Source organism: Tenrec ecaudatus, chromosome 3 (genome assembly GCF_050624435.1).
Source record: "Tenrec ecaudatus isolate mTenEca1 chromosome 3, mTenEca1.hap1, whole genome shotgun sequence".
Classification (NCBI taxonomy): Eukaryota; Metazoa; Chordata; class Mammalia; order Afrosoricida; family Tenrecidae; genus Tenrec; species Tenrec ecaudatus.
This window is the reverse complement of record NC_134532.1, coordinates 75,861,357-75,880,424: the sequence shown is the minus strand read 5'-3', so window position 1 is coordinate 75,880,424 and position 19,068 is coordinate 75,861,357. Positions and strand designations below refer to the sequence as shown.

The window sequence follows — 19,068 nt, the reverse complement described above, 5'->3', positions numbered from 1 at the left end:
TTGATGCACTGGGTGAAAAATGGTGTCTCCCTCCTCCCCCTACTCCGGCAACCTAATGAATTGCCTTTTTTCATATCAAAGAGTAATGAGCACGGAACCACATAATATTTATTCATGGAACAAAAGACACAGGAATGGAGGGGGTTAGCGAGAAACGGCTCCTCCTGGGTACAGACAGAAGAAAAGCTGGACGTTTGAAATGAGCTCCTCTCTTGGATCCCTGATGAGGCTGCGCCCACTGAACTAGGAAATGCAAACCTGTCCGCACTCCCTGTCCTGTCTCTGGGGCCTTTCCTCAAGCACAGCCCCTGGTCCGTGCTTAGTGGTCCTGCTGGGGAGAGCCGACAATCACCCAATGTGACAAATCCCACGGCCTGGGCAGCGCCCCTTCTACACATTTTCTTTCTCAGTCAGCTCCCCCTGAGGAGCTTCCGCTCACTGCTCCCCGGTGCTAGCATGGTCCAGGTCAATTGCTTTGCCCTCTGTTGCCGGGCTCGTCATGACCTCCACTATTGATCAGGGTCACAATCTGGCCCAGGAAAGAAGAGTTGTAGAAATAATGGCCATAGCAGAACCTTTCTTGCCTCAGAAGACATAGGTTTTGCCCCCTCCTCTTTGGCCCATGGAACCTTAGTAATGTAGTGGTTACACATTGGGCTGCTAACCACAAGGTTAGCGGTTCAAAACCACCAGCTGCTCTGTGGGAAAAAATGAGGCTTTGTACTCCTGTAAAGAGTTACAGTCTCAGACACCCACAGGGACAATTCTGCCCTGTCCCTTAGGGTTGCTATTAATCAGCATGGACTCAAAGGCAGTGTATTGAGTTCTTTTGGCCATCATCCATCCTTCTGATGAGTTTTTGCTTCTATTTATTTACTTTATTCCAGAAAACAGATCATGTGCAACAGTAGGAGTAGTTTAACTCAGTTCATCGCTAGTCCTTTGCTCTTAGACACTGAGACCGTTGTTGGCAAAGTGCCTGCAGAGATGAGGAGGAGCAGGAGGGCCTACTAAGGTAATGTTGAAAGAGCTGTTTCTTGAAGACTAAAACCTGAAGTCAATCCCATCACCTTAAAGCTGATTCTGACTGTGAGAGACCCCACAGGACAGAGTCGAACGGCCTCCTGGGAATGCCAGGATGGTCCCCTTTATGGAAGCTGCTGGTCACATCCCTTTCCTGTGGAGAGGCTGATGGGCGTCCAACCTTTCCCGGTTAAGAGCAAGCGATTCACCTTGTCTGGGCCTCTGGGCTCATTTCTTAAAGACGGCTTCCCAAACTCATGAACTGCCAAATTGGAAGAAAGAAACACTCACTCTGTTTAAGGTCAGAGAGCCACTAAATACAAGTGCCTCCAAACTGATAACATACACTGAACAGGAGGTTCAAGTTAAAGGGTTCTTTGAGTAACCTGAGGGGCTCTTAACACTAGTGTGCCAGCATCGCTGTTTCTGCCTCCCACCTCAAAGAGAGGACTCTATATCTAAATTTCCCCCTTTAAAAATTCAATTTTGAAACATGAAACAAAAAAAAGGAGGTTGTTTTTGTAAAGAAAGAAAAATTATTAAATCATCAAAGCACCACAAAGGTAACCTCCTTCCTATCACTTACAGCACCCAGATGTTTGGGAAATTTAAGGCTGAAGAATGTTCCACGGGGAAGCATATTCTAGCGGGAATGATGTTCTGCAGACCCAGCAAACGATCCTTCTCTTAAGCAACCACCTTGCTGCCTCTCTTAGAACCTCGCTTCTGTAAGTTTGTCAGAGTTAATTATCTCTCTTCTCAAATTTATGACTCTTCGGTGTATCATAAACACATCTATTACGAAAAGTTGAAGAAAACAAGTGAAGTGTGCATTGCACTGTAAAGGAAAAAGACGACACAAATAAGTATTCCAAGTAGCCATTATCTCTGTTCATCAGGACAATGGCAGTAGAAAAGGGGGACCCGAACACCACAGCCAGCCAACCCCACTGTCCTCTGCCATATCTAGTTGTCCCCACCCCCAAGAGCTAATACCAGAAACTCCTATCACTTCTGGGTAAAGAGGGAAGCAAACCACTCCGGCTTGCAATCCCCTGCCCCGGCGAGACCACGGAGAAGCCTGAAGCCAACCAAACCGGAACAGCCATGAGGCTCCCGAGCACACGCCGTCAGCTAAGCATCCTCACTGGAAGCCACTGTGGGTGCCAGCTGCCCCCGTGTGATCCCCACTCGTGTCAGCCCTATGTGCAAAGAGGGGAGCTGCTCCATCAGGTGTGCAAGGCTGTGGCCCGGGAAGCACTTCTGGGAGGGACTGAACCGCCAACCATTCCTCTTGCAGTCAAATGCTTTACCCTTTGCGCTGTCCGGGGGCCACCTACTGGAAACGGCCGTTATCCCTGTCTGAGGGCACCAATGCCAAAGTCTCCAGGACCAAAATCTTAAAGTTCCTAAAAGTCTCTTTAAATCTAAGAACAGAAACAGGAGAGGAAAAGCCCATTTGCATTTCAATCACCTCGGTGCCAGGTATTCCTGATCCCCAAAGCACATGTTTGTCACACTTTGTCAACCCCAAAGCCACCATGATGTGTTCCTAAGTCACTGTGGACTCCAGATATATTCCAGCCTAACAAAAATTACCTGCCAGAAGTCAATCTTGAGTATGGTTATTTACTTTTACAAGAAACAACTTCTTCCACACATTCCCTCGGTAGGTTCTGAGAATCCAGCAGCATGAAACTCTTCTCTAAAATTATTTCCCAGGCCTCATTGGGGGGGTGGGGGTGGGGAGAACGTCTTTTTAAAAATCCAATAGCAGCTGCCAACTGTTTGGAAATTCTAGCTAACCATTTCATGACCCACGAGATAAGGATTGCCCACCTATAATTTCAACCTCTCAGATTTCTTGGGAAGAGACTACCTGCCTGGTAGGGGCTTGTATAACTGTGAATCTGAAGAAGCAGGCCCTACCCCACCAACCTTACCACCAAAATTCACTTACACCTGGCCTCCACATAATTGTATCCAAATCCCGATTACCTCCAAAATGCGCCCCACCCCCACCCCCCATCCCCAGATTTCGGCCTGAGGACACATGACATCAACAAAAAAGCTCAAAGCAGAAGAAAAACAAGGGGCACACATGGGTTAAATAGCAAACAGCTGTTTGCACTGTTTGGCCAGGAGAACTCCTACACTGAGCAAGTTGCTTGTTTATCAAACCACCTCTGGTGAGCAAACATCAAGAGAAGCTCCCTGTAAAGGACCACTGCAGGGTGTGACTAGTGAGGGGATGTTACCATCCGTCTCCCAGAATGATGTGCTACTCTCCACACACCACCATGAGGAAATCCCTTCAGCGGTTAAAGACCAACACCACCTGCAAGCTTGCCAAGTGTCCGTCCACTGCTGCAGCCAGGCTCTCTGCTTACAAGGGGAACAAGAGGGGCAGGAAGAGAAGCTGGAACCTTCAAAGGGCACGTCTATTTCTCTGCCCCTGGAAGAGACTGGGAACCCTGGCACTGCTAAGAAGCCCTCCTCAAGCCAAAACACACACAAAAGCAATTAATATTTTATCGAATTTCCTTCACATCGTGCCCAGAACAAAAAAGTCTGTAAACGTGTTGAGCTCTGACATATATCAAATTTCTTTGCTTAAATGTAGACACGGGCGGCCCTCGCCCAGTCCCCATACTCCTCCTTAGGAATTCAGAGGCATAGTTACCAAGATTGGATATTTGGTCAAGATTCGACTTGAAATTTCACTTCGTTGAAAAAAAAATAAACAAGTAACAAGTTTGACAGACTATCTTTTTGTAGCATATGCTTTAAAAACTAAATCAAGAACTCCCTAATAAGGTAAAATCTGGTTCTAAACATCTATTATGTCACAAGTCATTCCTGGACTCATCTGAAGAAAAGGTTTCAAATTCATTTTCCAAAGGAATAAAAAGTGTACTACAACACAGCCATGCTCTCAGTAAACCCATAGGCAGCGAGCCATTCCAACTCTGGACAAGCGATAGGACGGCGGAGACCTAGTGAGTTTCTGAGACTGCAAATCTTTGCGAGTTCAGATGGCTGCATCTTTCTCCCATGCAGGTGGCGGGGGGGTGGGGGGAGGATGTCAATTGCCAACACGGAGGTTAGCAGCCCCCCCCTCCCCGTTTCACCCACGGTGCCACCAGGGTTTCTGATCTCAATCGCCTTTGGGAAATAGTTCTTACCTCATAGTATAATTAGATGTCTATGATACAAATAATATCCAAAACAGGTAAACACCGCACCTGAGGTCTACCTTGTACGTCGGTACAAGAAAACAACCGAGTGCCAGATAGCAAAGCAGCAGGTGTTGGAACAACTCGGAAGCAAACACGCACACAGTCAGATGGCACACCTCAGAGGGTTAAAAGTGTCTTGCGTGGCCAGAGCAGCAAGGGGAAAGCCTCTGTGTTCAGCATCCTTGAAGGCCCAGTTTCAAGATTGGGAAGGAAGGACCTTATTTGATGTACACAGCCACCTCCTTGCTATTTCAGCTACTGAAAGAAAAGTCACCCAGCTGTCTTCCACCACCATCTAGCAACCCTGGGCACAACAGAATGAAACGCTGCCTAGGGCTGTGCCATCCCTGGGTTGGGCTGGCGACCACCAGGTCTTTCTTCCTCATCCCCCTCGGTCTGAAAGTGCCACGGAGATCTGCTCAGCGTCACAGCAACGCAGAAGACCGCTGAAGGATGGGGCAGCGGTGCCGTGAAGGTGGATTGGCTAGAACTTGAACCTGGTCTTCTGTCTGGAAGACGAGAATTCCACCCCTGGCGCACCATGCCCTCCACCGAATACGGAATCTCCGTGACCACGGTGTCTGTGTCAGACAGCTGAGGTGCCAACGGTGAATGGGAATAACCAGGGACCCTGGTGCAGGGCAGACTTTGGGCCACCTCAGCACATGTGTCTAATGAAAACTGATAGGCCTGCTCACTGCCTAAACAAATGCTATAAAGTGACTGTCGAAGCAAGTCCATTTTGATGCTTTCTCTCCAGTTGGCCAGGTCAGCAGGTAGTTATTACCGTGTTACACAGATGACTGGATTAGGCAGGGTAATTTAACCTGTAGGCAGTAGGCAGACTCACAGACCCGAGAATTTTATGACCAGCCAAACCTGCACTCACTGACACCGCACGCACTACATCACAAGCAGAAAGACACTTTACAAATGGAGCCGCCCAATCAGGCCTGGGAAAGCCAAAGCTCGGGCAAGATGGAGACAGCTGCAAATATGTTTGGGAAAATGAATTTCCCACTTTCACTGAAGGAGCAGAAGCCGGTCCGCCGGGCGTCTCCAACACGAGCCTCCTCTTGAGGACCAGACGAAAAGCAGGGACATCACGTCCCTGCACGGTGTGCTGTTTGCCAGCCACACTGCCTTGGGAGACTCGTGTCTGCAGGCGACTGCAAAGACCAACACCAGAGCTGTCCTGTTCCCTAACACGGGTTCTAATAAGATCCTGGTGCTGTATGGGAGTCTGAGATTCTCTAAATACTTTTTCTGTTTATGCATCTTCTATCTAAGCTGGAGAAACTGGGATCTCTGGTCACGGAGTGGTTACACGTTGGGTTACAATCCAAAAGGTGGGCAGTTCAGAACCACCAACTGCCCCATGCGGCTTTCTACCTCCGTCAACAGTTTTAGTGTCAGAAACCCACGGGGCAGATCTGGCCTGTGCTGTAGGGTCACTGGGCGCCAGCCACAACTGGATGGCAGTGAGTCTATCAACAGGTGACCCCTGCGGGAGGCTGGGAGGATGAGGATACAGCAGTGCAAACAACAATAAGGGGAGCATCTCTCCGCAGGTACTGACACGGACAGAAAATATACTAAGTGCAAAAAACGAATCTCAGAACAGATGCATAAGGTGATAAGAGTTCTATATAAACAGTGAATGTGTGTTCATGTACAATCTACGGTGTGCAGGTAGAGGAGGAGGAAGAGGTCGGAAGAGCTGCATCTCAAAACTGTTGGTCATGATACTTGTGAGAAGAGGGACACTGAGGAGGAAGAGTTACTTCTTAATCTATTTCTTTACGCACAGTGATTCATCCAACACATACTGATCGAGTTCATACACTGTCCGGGCTGTCTTTGCCTTGTCACGAGGACACAGCTATGACTGATGGAAAGACAAGGTTCCTCTTGTCAAAACAACAGAACCGTTGCTGTCCTGGCGATTCTGAAGCTTGGTGACCCCATGGGTGTCAGAGTAGAACTCTGCTCATGCACCTCAACTCAACTTCTCACTCGCTTCGAGTCCCTTCCGACTCACAACAACCCTAAAGGACGGGGGTTTTCAATGGTTGGGTTTTGGTGGTTGGCAACTGGTCTCTCTCCAAGGCGTCTCTAGGTGGATGGAATCTCCCTCTTTTGTTAACTGCCCGTGCTAACGATTTGTCCTGCTTGGAAGTTCCTATGGTCACCAAACAGACACGTTCCTCCTTTACTGTTAGAAAGTTTTATCATTTTCAAAAGATGTCTACACCCCTTCTCCAACTTGTGTTAGAGGGCATGAGACCTTAGAAAAGCTGGGATAGTCTCTTTCTCCCTCGTCCTTTCTTCCCCCCCCCCCCCCGCTTCCTGTATCTCTCTTTTTAATCTAAAGCCAGCCCCCAGCTCCTAATAACCGCCAACCGCTGATCCAAGATGGAGCCCCTTGCAGCCATAAACAGAACATCCAATCCTTTCTTCACATGACAGCCCTTCGAATATTTTAAGAAAGCCATTGCATCACCCCCTAAATCAGACTAAACACCCCAAGTCTACACGGGGCATGCTTTCAAGGCCTATATTTTCCCGATTTCACTCCTTCTTCCCCTTTCTCTCTGAATGTTTCCCTCTTTGTCTGATTTCCACTAAAAGCTAGATGTCCACGCCTGGCCATGCCGTAAGTGCCACTTGGTCCAAAAGGAAGACAGACCAGCATCTGCTTCGCTTTGTAACTACCAGGCTTCACTCTGACTTGCCACCACACCAACGAACCCGCGCTCGGGGAAAATTAAAAACGATTTCCTTTGGAAGATAATAAAACAATTTTTAGTATAGAAAGCAAGGCTCACAAGAAGAGACCAAACATTCAGCAACCCCCTTGGGATTTTCCTACATGTTACTTTATTCATTGCTTCTATGAAGGCGTTCTAAGAAAACCGCAGATACCATTTCATACAGCTCATTGGGGATGTGAAACTATGCCCCGCTGTGGATGCCAGGCGAGCAAGTGGCCAACACAACATGGTCTTCAACACACGCTCATGACACCTCGGCTCACAGCGGAGTGGAGGGAGCCTCAGATCCCTCAACCTCAAGCCTGCAAATGGGCAGCAGGCAGCCACCAGGTGAAGCAAAAGTAATTTAGAAAATTATGGCTAGCATTCGTGTCGCATATGAAGTCTTTGGGACTCAGACAGATGACGGCACTGGATGGTAAGTCATTGCACCCTATCAATCACCCATGAGGTAGGAAGAGTGAGGACCGTGTACCTTCCTGACAGGCAGGCAGACAGAGGCAGGGAGCCAGGAACCGAGAAACGGGAATGGCACAGGCCTGTGTCCCTCATTACTGTGCCTCCTTCCTTCTCCACCCCGTACCAATACCGTGGGGAAAGCTGGAGTCAAGCCATCTATATCCCGCAACTCCAACCTTCTGTCATCCCGTCGATCCTGACTCAGAGAATGGTCCCTGTGGGTTTCTGAGTGTAACTCTTCACAACAGTGGAAAGCCTCATCTTTCTCCCCAGGAGTGACTTTCCCCTGAGGAGTAGTTTCGAACTGTAGACCTTGAAGTTAGCAACCCAGTGCAACACCCACTACACCGCCAGGGCTCTTCAAAGGCATATTTTATATATAGATCAATCCACCGCTATCTACTTCATGATGGCGTCTTTCCAACGTCTTTGTTGAACGTAGGAGACGCAAGGCCGCTAGGAGTCAGAGTCAACTTGATGGCAGTGAAGTTGTCGTTGTTTGGAGGTGGGGCGCGGGGGGAGGGGGGTTGATGAATGCAGGATTTCTCAACAGCAACAAGGCTGATCTTCAGACAGACAGTCTTGGCAGTGGGGGCTGCCTTCCGCACTGCAGGCTGCTTAGCAGACTACTCTCTAGATGCCAGTCGTTTCCTCCCCACCCCACCCCCCCAAGCTGTGACAACCAAAATATCGCCTTCTAATGTTGTCACATGCCTGGGGGGCGGGGAGGAACAAAATCACCCCTAGTTAAGGATCACGGATGGAGCTACAGTAAAGCTGGTCAAAGGGAATTACGTTACAAACATGATTTCCTCCAGATAAAATACCCACAAAACATGTATATGTATATATACATACACTATATATATTGTGTACATATCGTATATATATATATATATACTATACATGCACTGTATGTAATATTGTATGTGTGTGTACATATATACGTATACATATATATTTGAAAATGGCCATATGAAAGTGGTAGTAATGCCTCCGGGCTTAGAATAACGACTGAACACGTACTCCACTGCCACAAACTCCCAGGGCACCAGGGCACTTCCTGTCTCTTCACCAGAAATGCGTAAAGTCCATCACCTCAGACATCTGTCTCCCCAGCTGTCCAGATAGAGGATGCTTCGCAAACCATCATCCCCCTTTGCTCTCCTACCTTATCACTCGCACCCCCCTCCAAGCCTTTCGCTGGGTCCCCAGCCCTTCAGGAAGAGCCCCAGTGGCAACAATAGCTAAGACCCCGCCAGCCGCTGCCAGGGAGAACGATGTGGTAGCCTGCCTCCGGTTACGACTTGCATGTTCAGAAACCCCAAGGAGCAGTTCTACTCTGTCCTGGCGGCTGTGGGTTTGGTTTGGTTTTGGGTAACCCGTTAGGTACACTCCCAATCACTGAGCTATATTCAGCATCAACAAGCAAACACATGAAAGGCAAATAACTAACCAGTGCAAGACTCTAGGCCACAAGCTGGGCTTGTCTCTGAAAGCTGCGTGATCCTTGGGGCCGCAGCTGTAACCCAGGTTGAACGTGTCCAAGCAGCCTCACACCACTCACTCGGGCCTTTTTCATTAAATTGTGCAGACTTGAGTGTTCGGGGGTGGAGAAGGGTATTTCCAGGAGGAAGGAGAACTATCCAGTGATGTAACCTATTAACATCTTCACAAGCTCAAACGAACAGCTACGTAGTTGAGAGCAGCAGGGTCCATAAACATGTGTTTTAATAACCAGATTCTACTCAGTCTATTAAGGACCCCCGCTCTGGTTGCACTGAGGGCTAGGTGTTGGGTACAAACTACCAGGTTGGTGGTTCAAACCCACTAGTCACTCTGCAGATGCATGAGGCTGTCTGCTCCCATAAGGATTTACAGCCTCGGGAACTCTACCAGAGGGTGGCAGTGAGTCAGAATGAGCTTCATGCTAGTGAGTCAGAATGAGCTTCATGCTAGTGGGCTTAGGGCTTGGGGCTTGACTTCATGGGGCTTTAAAGAACTGTAAAAGAAATTCTGAAAATTGTCAGCTAAAAATTAAATAGCTCGCTTGATTAAGTCATCGTGGCAGGGAAAACAAACTGCTAGTTGTTCAGATATGTTTTAAATGCCACATCAGAGGGAGATGCCTTTTCCAACCATTGGGAGGCCCGATATAATTAAGTAGAGGCGCCTACATTATTTTTGAGGGAGGACTTTCCATGTGCCAGAGGAAGTACTGCGAGCCTGTTGAGGTTTTTATTAAGTTCCCACAAGAACAGTAGGCACAGCTTGCCTTTAAAGAAAAGCAAACCACCCTGAACCAGAGCAGCCATTGCCCTTTCCCGACACGTGTGTGCGTGGTCCTCAGGGAAGACGGAGCTCCTCTCTCCAAAGTCCCTCAGCTGTTAACAGACGAAAGAGCCACGGAAACTCAGAGAAACAACCAAACAGTGTCCCTACCACATCCACTCAATGCAGCCATGTGATCTTTAAGGGTTTTACAGCAGGAGCTCATTGCCATTTACTAGGCAATTTTATCCAACATTGTTTCGTTAGTTCTTTGTAGTATTTCTCAGAAAAATAAATTGTTCTAAGTGAAGGAGATATAGCCAGTTCTTGAAAATCATTCGTTTTCTGGAAGCGACATTCCAACTCACATACATGATTAAGAATTTTGGGAATGTACGGGCCTTCAAACCCTGTTGCGTTGTTTACTGTATTTTAATGGAGGCAACCTAATACCACCACTTGGACTAGACACTTGTAAATGGGTTTGTTTTATTTAAAAAAAAAAAAAAAAAAACCAAGCCTATACCATTGAGTCCACTCTGCCTCCTAGCAATGCCAGTGTTAAATTCATTTTGAAAAACAGGAAAGTCATGCTTGAAGGCCCTCCTAAAGATGGAGTGACACAGAGGCTGCAACGATGGGCAAACAGAAGCACCGTGGTGAGGATAGAGCAGAACAGGGAGGCAGTTCGTTCTGCTGGGATCGGGTCGCTGTGCGTCCGGCTCGGTGTGATGGCGCCTAACAACATCACCATCATCAACATCAACACGTCATGGTGCCGGGATGGCATCCAACTGAAGTGGCTGAGAAGTCTTTGGCGTCATGCCTAATGTTGATTTGAAAATCAAAACCTCTTATCCCAACTAAAATACTACTGAACATGCACAAAGGATCCACCTTGTTGAAATCTTGTACACAAGAGTATGATTTAGCGTTTTCATTTCTATGAAGCACTGTGCTCCAGGTATGGTTCGGTGAATGCATGGATGGATGGATGAGAACGCAGCCTGTTCATCACTGTATGCTAACTCAGTGAACAGTGTTGAACATCGAATCCATAATTAATCCAAAATCATAGCAAATCCAATTGTCTCCCCAAGTGTGAGGTAAGCACCAAGATTAAGTTTCTCCTCTTCGTGGTTCTTCCCACTCTTTGATAAAGGTGCTAACGGTCAGGGAAAGGGCCAAAAGGGCCAGCGGGAGGTGGGAAGGACAGAAAGCAAGTAACCACTGGAACTGAAAATCCCCTCACCAGCCTCTGAATAACAGAGCGAAAAAGGCAACACTATTTGAGAGACTCAAGTGACAGACACATGAAATCCCGAGAATGAGTCTTAAATACATTCTTTATACGAGTTTAATGATGTTCTTAATGATGTTCAATAGATAGATGTCATAGGTCTCCCTGATCTGCCACGTGGGAAAAAAGCATTTAGCTAGTGGGTTGTGCTTTGGGCGGCTAACCAAGGCCCAAGTTCAACCCCATCAGCAGGGAGAAAGGAAACGCTTTCTGCTTCTGTAAAGGTTTATAGCCCTGGACACACATGGAATCGTTTTACTGGGGCTCATGCTCAGGAACAATTGTGAGGATGGCGCAGGACTGGTCAGTGTTTCGTTCTGTTGTGCACAGGGTCACTATGGGGGGGAACTGGCGCGAAGGAAGTAGGAAGCGCCAGCATGTAGTGCCAGATGATGAATTACCAAGCGAGTCCTGGTGCCACAGTGTGCTGCACACTCAGCTGCCGACCGAACCAGGTCAGAAGCTGTGAAGCAACGCCCATGAAGCTATTAAGTCAGTTCTATCTACCCTGGCCTCTGGGATCCCGGTGGGTCGGTATGGACTCAATGGCAAGGAGATTGTGTTTTTAACAAACAGAGGACACGAATCACAAATGAAAATTCCATTAGTAACATTGAAGTAAAACAGAAATCCTACAACTGTGCCCAAGAATAAAACGGTAATGGGCAAAATAGCTTGTTCTACCCGATCTCTTCTACAACTCTGGCACCAAATGGGCAAGAAAATAAACCCTATCCCCACACCCACCCACCCTCATTTGTTCCACCCTGTAAGAAAAGAACTCCCCTCTTAACAAGAGCTGGCTACTGGTCTCAAAGAAATATTCAGAAAATAACTACATACAGGTCCACTTTAATGTGAACATCGTCTTTATCTTATAGCAACGTCAGAAAACCATCTACCTAGCCTCCTCATTCCCGGTGCCAGGAAAGCCACAGAGATGCTAAGGTTTGTCCTTACATGTCTAACAGGACAGGGTGGAGAGGATCAGACACTCTGAACGCTTGAAAGTCCCTTTCCCTGGGAAGACCTGAGGAGCATGCTGCAGGTGATGCTGAAGGATTAATTGGGCCTCTACTTTACTGATGGCCGCCTGCCTGTAGGACAGCACAGAACTGCCCCCTGAGAGTTTCCAGTATTGTAACTCTTTAGGGGAATAGAAAGCCCCATCTTTCTCCTGAGGAGTGACTAGTGGTTTCGAACTGCTGAACTTGTGGTTAGCAGCCCAACTGGGAACCCACTACATCACCAACCTAAATAAAATGCACTATAACCAAAGACCATAGGGAATAGTACTAAATATGCACTGAGGGTTACCTCGAAAATACTCTAGAGCATTAAAAGAGAAAAGGCAAACACGCATAAAGCAGGGAGAAATGAAACTTGCAAACTGTTCACAAGTTTTCAGACAGACCCTTCGTAAACTACCAGGCTTTTCAAGATCCTACTGTTGATTCTTTCACTCTGGATAACAGCACTCCCTGCCTTCGAGTTGATTCTGACTCACAATGACCCTATAGGGCAGAGTAGAATTGCCCCTATGAGTTTCCAACACGGTAAATGTTTATGGGAGTAGAAAGCTGCCTCTTTCTCCCTCGGAGCAGCTGGTGGTTTCAAACTCCTGACCTTGTGGATTGGAGCCCAATGTGTAAACCATTACGCCACCAGGGCTCCTTGTTAACAGTGGAACAGGGCAAACTAGTGGGCAAGTTAGTATAGGAGCGATCGAGTGTAGGACACATCCAGGAATGGTTTGATATCACAAGCTTGCAAACCAGTCTGAGACAGAGCCAGTAATTTACCTTCCCCAGGATAAGCATCGGGAAAGAGGAGTCATCTATAAAGCGGTCTCACGTGGGACTAATATGTTGTACATGTTAGTGTTTCATGGCTCTATCCCAGGAATAAATGAGAACCGTTTGGATGGGCAATACTTTTCTCCAAAACTCGGGAATTTTCTATGAATTGATATATACCCTATGACATGAAAATGAACTTTATATGATAAACAGATCTGTATAGGGTTGACATAGGAAGATTTAAGTCTGCACACTCTGACGTTAAGCAGACTTTAAGTTATAATAGTACAAATACAGTTAAAGAGGTCAAGAAAACAATATGGATTTTTTTTGAAGACTGGATTTGCATGCATTGTGGTATGCCTGAATGATTACACCCTTGTCCGGTCCATCTATCTTTGGGTGAAAATGAACTTGGCAGTTTAAATTTACCTCAGTTCCAAGCACAGCATATAAACAATGTCTCCTTTTGTTACCACAAAACTTTAAAACAGTCATTTAGGAAAAGGCCACTTCTCAACGGGGATTCTCTAACAGGTGAAATCAAAGTTTTCTTGCTGACTCCTTGGAGGACCCAAACCTTTTATATAAGGGAAAGGGGAGGGGGGCTGTATTTGCCCAGAAGAATCTTCACCTGAGGTGACCCAGTTTTAAACTCAGGCCTGTGTGGCCTACTCTCTGAGGAGAGATTTTCAGTGCCCCTTATGTACGGCTCCACCCCACCCCAAGAACCCAACCCCCTCCACAGTAGCCTGAAGCCAGGGAGTATTTCTATTTCACCTCATTCCTCCTGCTTTCTGTTTGCTTAGTTGTTTTATGATTGTTTTTAATGCCTGTGCTTGTAAATGTACATGATAGGAAAACAAATCAAAAGAGGTAAAACGTTCATTAGACTGCCTCCTTAACCCAAGCCAGGCAGAAAGAGAACGGATCGATATTTAGTACTTTGGACATATGGCCCTAAAAAGGTAAACAATAGCAATAAAACAGAAGAGAATCCTATTCATCTTCGTTTTTATCATCACTATGATTATTATTATTTTTCCTTTTTTGGCTCTGGATGGCCATCACTTTGCTTTAGGGTTTTCCAAATAAAGAGCCCGATCTGAGAGGTGATTTTTCATTGCCCGGTGCCCCACTAAGAGTCCAAGTCAGACCCCCAGTCAAGAAAATAAAGACCAACGTTTACTTTGCAATCTCCATTTTCAAGATTTTCTCTCCCGTGTCGGCCAAGTGGAGTCACCGCATTCTAGGGGCCAAAGCGAATTTTCAAACCAGGTCTTTTCAAAGGACCTACAGCTCGTCAGGGACCAGGTTCTCCCTTTTCCTCCTTGTGGACGGATTTTACAACCACTGCATTGCTTCCGATGCAAGGCTGCTTAATTGCACTCATGCACACGTCACACTGGTACCAGTGAGAGACACCTATTACAATGTGAAGCTGGAATATACTATTCCGTATACAACCGTGGCCTTTACATCAAGCCTAATCAGAAAGTCTAAGACACTGTCACAGTTGATTAAAAAAAAATCTTATCATCGGGCAATCACTTCGCAAGTCTCTCCGTGGTTAATCTGCTGAACTGGAAGTCACTGGGAAATTTACAGGTGTTCAAGGAAGCACTGTCTTCATTTCAAGTCCGCTCTGGCTCAGGCCTCCGTCCAGGTAATGCTTGCATCTGGGTTTGCTTCCACCTGCGAGTGTGTTACAACCCATGCACAAGCAACCCAGGCACCACCGCCCACCCGCCCTCCTTTGCCATCCCGGTGAGAACCTAAACTGGAAAACAAAACTTTCTGGCCACCACCTCTACTCCTCTGGCCCCACACTGGCCTTTGTCCCTCCTATGCCTGTGGGATGAAGAGCCAGAGCCGCTGCAGCAGCCCAACCCGAAAGGTCCTGAGCTATTTTCTGGGATTGTAATTTTGGAGCCTCGCGGAAGAAACCAATTTTCTACGCACGGTGTGTGTGCGCGAGGTATCCAAATACACGAGTGAGCGTGGGGTGGACCGAGATGGAATTCTGCCTTTCCAATTCGATTTTCACTTTAGGTTCAGGAAGGCTCCACGTCCGGGGGGCGGGGGGGCGAGAGCTCTCAGAAGGGCAGGGGGCGGGGAGTGGGAGACCGCGGGGCCTGGATGGAGACCCAGGTACCAGGAAGCAAGAGCTGCCAGGGAGCTGCAGGTCCAGCCCCTCCTCCGGGTACAAGCAGAAAAGCTACAGTGTCAGTGGCTTTCGGCTTCCTGTTTGTAAAACGAGAACCTCTTTCCCTGCCTTCTGTGATCGTGGTGCTTCCTCCAAACCGAGTCCGCCTCTTCTTCGCGCTCAGCGGCGGGGGGACGGGGGGGGGCGACGGGGCGGAGACGGGCGCGGGGGGAGGGGCAGGGCCGCGGGCTCCGCGATCCCCCCCCTACCCCCCCACCCCGCGGCCTCCGGGGCTGAGCAAGGCCGCGGGCGGACAAAGCGCCTCCTGCTCCCTCCCCCACGGCCGCGTTCCAAAAGGGAGGGAGAAGGCGGGCAGGAGGGGATGGAGGAGGAGGAGGAAGGGGAGGAGGCGGGAGAGAGAGGAGGAAGAGGGGGGAAGGTGCTGCCGGCGGGACTGGGCAGGATCGCGCCGAGGAGGGAGGAGGAGGAGGAGGAGGGGCCAGGACGGCCCCGAGATCTGGGAGGAGGGAAGGATTCTCGAAGCCCAAGATAAACAAATTGTTCCTGCTCACGTGCGGGGTGGGGGAAGGTGGGCGCGAGCGGGCGAGCGCGGCGGCCTCCCCTCCCCCAAGCCGCCTCTTTGTCACCGAGCGCCCGGTCGGAGCCCGCGGCCGCTAGGCACCCACCCCCGGCGCCGGCGCCCCCGGGCGGGAGGCGTGCCCGGCTCTCCCCGCAGCCGGCGAGGGCCGCCGCCGCGCACTAGGCTCGGTGGGTCGGGAGCACGCTGGAGGCGCGCCCCGGGATGCCCGCCCGGGCCCCGAGCGCCGTGCGATGCCCGCTCTGCGGCGGGTGCGGACACCTCCGCGAGCTTCCGGCCGCCCCGCCCCCCAAGGAGAGAACAAGGACCCGCGCGCCGAGATAAGAGAAAGGATTCTCCCCCGAGGGTTAAGGGCTGGGAACTGCCCCTTCCTCCCGAGAAGTTAAGTCATTGGCTGCTCATCCTCCGTGGAACCCACCCACCCAGCCATTTAAGCCTCGCTCACCTCCCCTCTACCTGCCACTCCTCCGGGTTTAGGACGCGCGCCCGGGAAGTTGGCGGGGAGCGGGGGAGCGGCGGGGAAGGCTGGTGGCGAGGCAAGTTTAAAAAGAGGCAAAAGCAGCCCGAGCGAAGTTGAGTGGCGGAGCCGCTCGGCACCCCGGGCTGGGACTGGGGAGAGAACGCTCCCTCTTCCCGCCCGGACCCGGACCCCGGGCCGGTCGGCTCCCGCACCCCAGCCCACCCTCCACCGCCGCTCCACCTGCCGGGCCCGTCCCGGGTCTCCGCCGGAGCGCACCCGCGCCCCGCGCGCGCTCCCGGCCGCGAGCGCGCGCACCCCCCCTCGCGTCGCGTTCCCACTTCAAAGTTCATTCACAAAACTCTCAGACTTTCTCAGCCCCGAGGGGGTGAGCTGGGGGAGAGGCGTCGCTCTCCCTCCCCGCTCTCGGCCACCGGGGGGTGGGGGGTGGGGACACGAGGGCCCGGCGGCCGCCCCGAATCTGCGACAGCATCAATTTCTCCCCGCAGCCGGCGGATGTGCCTCGAGGGGTGGGCGAAGGGGGACGAGCCTGGGGAGGCCCGGCGGCGCGGCGAGGGGTGGGGTGGGGTGGGGAGGAGGAGCGAGCTTTCAACTCTAGGTTCGCTCGCTTTCAAATTAGCATCGGCGAGAAGGCGAGCAGGGGGGGAAAAACTTTTGCAGCGCCTCACTCCGCCGCTCCCGGAGGCTCCCTCCGCCCCTCGCAGTCGTGACTGGCTTTTCCTCATTCGCCCCCTCCTCCCCAAATCTGACAACAACCCTGACAGATTAACAGGTAGCGGCGACAGCAGGCCATCCCCCCCACCCCCCTCCAGAAAAGTTGACGTTAACCCTTCAGCTTCGGCCACCTCTCCACCGAACAAACCCGACCCCCACACCCCAATGCAAGGCGTTCCACGCCCCCACCGCCGCCGCCGCCGCCGCCGCGCTCCCCGTGCCCGCTGCCGGTGCGCGCTCACCATGATCAGCGTGTGGTTCCTCTGCTCCGCCGAGGCGGCCTCCGCATCTTGCTGGGGTTTGCTCGGGTGCTGCTGCTTGCCGCCGCTGCCGCCGCCGCCCGATTTCTTGGCCCTCTGTTCCAGGGTCCGCTGGTAGAGGCTCACGGTGTCCCGGCGCTCGAGCTCCAGCTGCTCCACCTGAGCCTGCTGATACCTGCTCTCGCAGTTGACGTGGTGCCGCCGGCAGCCCTCGATGCGCTGGCGGAGCCGCTCCACCACCGTGCTGTGCTTGGGAACCGCCGCCGAGCCGCCGCCGGGGCCCCCGGAGCCGCCGCCGCCGCCGGCAGCGGGGTGATTGCTGCTCGGAGCAGCGGGAGTACTATTGGGAGTAGTATTCACACCGATCCCGGCCCCGCCGAGGCTGCTGCTCAGGCTACTGTTGATGCAAATACTACTGCCATTCGCGGCAGCAGTGGGGGCTGCGAAATCCCCCATCCTGCTCCCCGGGCACACTATTTTGGAAGAACTTTTTTTATCCACCCCCCCACCCCCCCTATCAGCCTCCTGCTTGGGTCCAAGGATTAAAATAGTTTAAGTGGAACGCGGGGGAGACGCAAGCACATGGATGGAAACAGCGATCCCGACGGGGCGGAAAAAAAAGGGGGGGTGAAATTTTGGGGTGGTTTTTGTTTCCTTTTTTTTTAAAACTGTAAAGCTCGAGGGAAAAAAAAAGAGGGGGTGTTATCGGAATACCATCAGACACCTATCAACAAAAAGAATCACAACAAACTGAGCCAGCAGCAAATCGGGTTGCAACTCCAGGGGAGATCCGCTCCTCGCCTGCTTTCTTTTTATAATCCATTATTTTCTAATAAATTCCAGGAGATTTCCGGTGGTTGGCAAGCATTTTCTCCCTACGTACCGAAAAACACACCCCATGTACACACACAAGCATATGCCTCCAGTGCGGACACGCGCGACACACACTCACTCCACACCGCATCGGAAAACGGCAAGCTTGCTTATTGCATTTTCCTTCCACAAAAAAGTTTTGGTGTTTATGCCGCCCCGTGTTCTCAAAGTACTTTGGCTGCTCAGTTGCATTTCACAGGAACCTAGATATCGAATCCTCGGGCTGGGGGAAGTAAACACATGGACAGTCCGAGGCGATTGCAAAAGTAGATCGGTGAAGTCCTTTGCAAAACGCCGCGCGGAGAGCAGCCCCTAACGCTCGGCTGGGCTGCCGCTGCCGCCGCTGCTCCTGCCACCATCACAATGATCAACTGCTCGCCGCCGCCGCTGCCGCCGCCTCCTCCTCCTCCTCTCGCTCCTCCACCTCCTCCTCCTCCTCCATGCCAGCGGAGTGATATCAGGACGCGCGAGCTCAGTAAACACGGCAGCGGCGGCGGCTGGAGGCCGTGAGACAAGCCCGGGGACACAGCGCAAAACCCGGCCCGGATTCTCACCCGGCAGGAGCGGGCGCGGCACGCACCGGCACCCGGTCCCCTCCTCGCTCGTCTCGCCCGCCCCCGCCCCTCCCACGCCCCCAGCCTTACTACGAGTCTGACTGGGAAGCCAGAGCTGCCAGAATCCAGAAAAGGACAGACCCAGGGGGATCCGGGGAATGAATCAACTTTTGACCTGTGAGAGCAAAAAGAGAGATCCAGAAAGCACGGACGCGCCTGGCTGGATTTCCTTATTCCAAGTGAGGTATCCTGCGAGCTCAAGTTGTTGTTAGACATGTGTGCATCCTATTGCAGAACTGTGCATGAGCAGGCAGAAACATCGACGCTTCACAGCAGTTGTCTCATCCCGACCCATGAAGGGGTGGGGGTGGGGGGTGGAGAAGAACCACAGGGATGAATGATTTGCTTTTAAAACCCACGTAATAAGTCTTAACTATAATAACCCCGCTTATCGACACTTTGTTCAGACTGTAGGCCAGTCTTACAAATCCCGAACCCTGAATAAATACAATAAGCATCAACACACCTGGAATATTGTTGAATTCAATGCCCATAATAACTGTTGTTATTGAGGCAATTA

General features: G+C 50.7%; 1 protein-coding gene across 1 annotated transcript in view; it reads right to left on the bottom strand.

The window, feature by feature from the left end:
* Window positions 1-18,303, bottom strand: part of MAML3 (mastermind like transcriptional coactivator 3) — a 504,469-nt gene extending 486,166 nt beyond the window's left edge. Inside the window, exon 1 of the mRNA XM_075543767.1 lies at window positions 17,044-18,303. Within this exon, the coding sequence (XP_075399882.1) occupies window positions 17,044-17,517 (474 nt within the window). The 5' untranslated portion in view covers window positions 17,518-18,303. The remainder of the gene's footprint in view (window positions 1-17,043) is intronic.
* Between the last annotated feature and the right edge of the window lie 765 nt (window positions 18,304-19,068).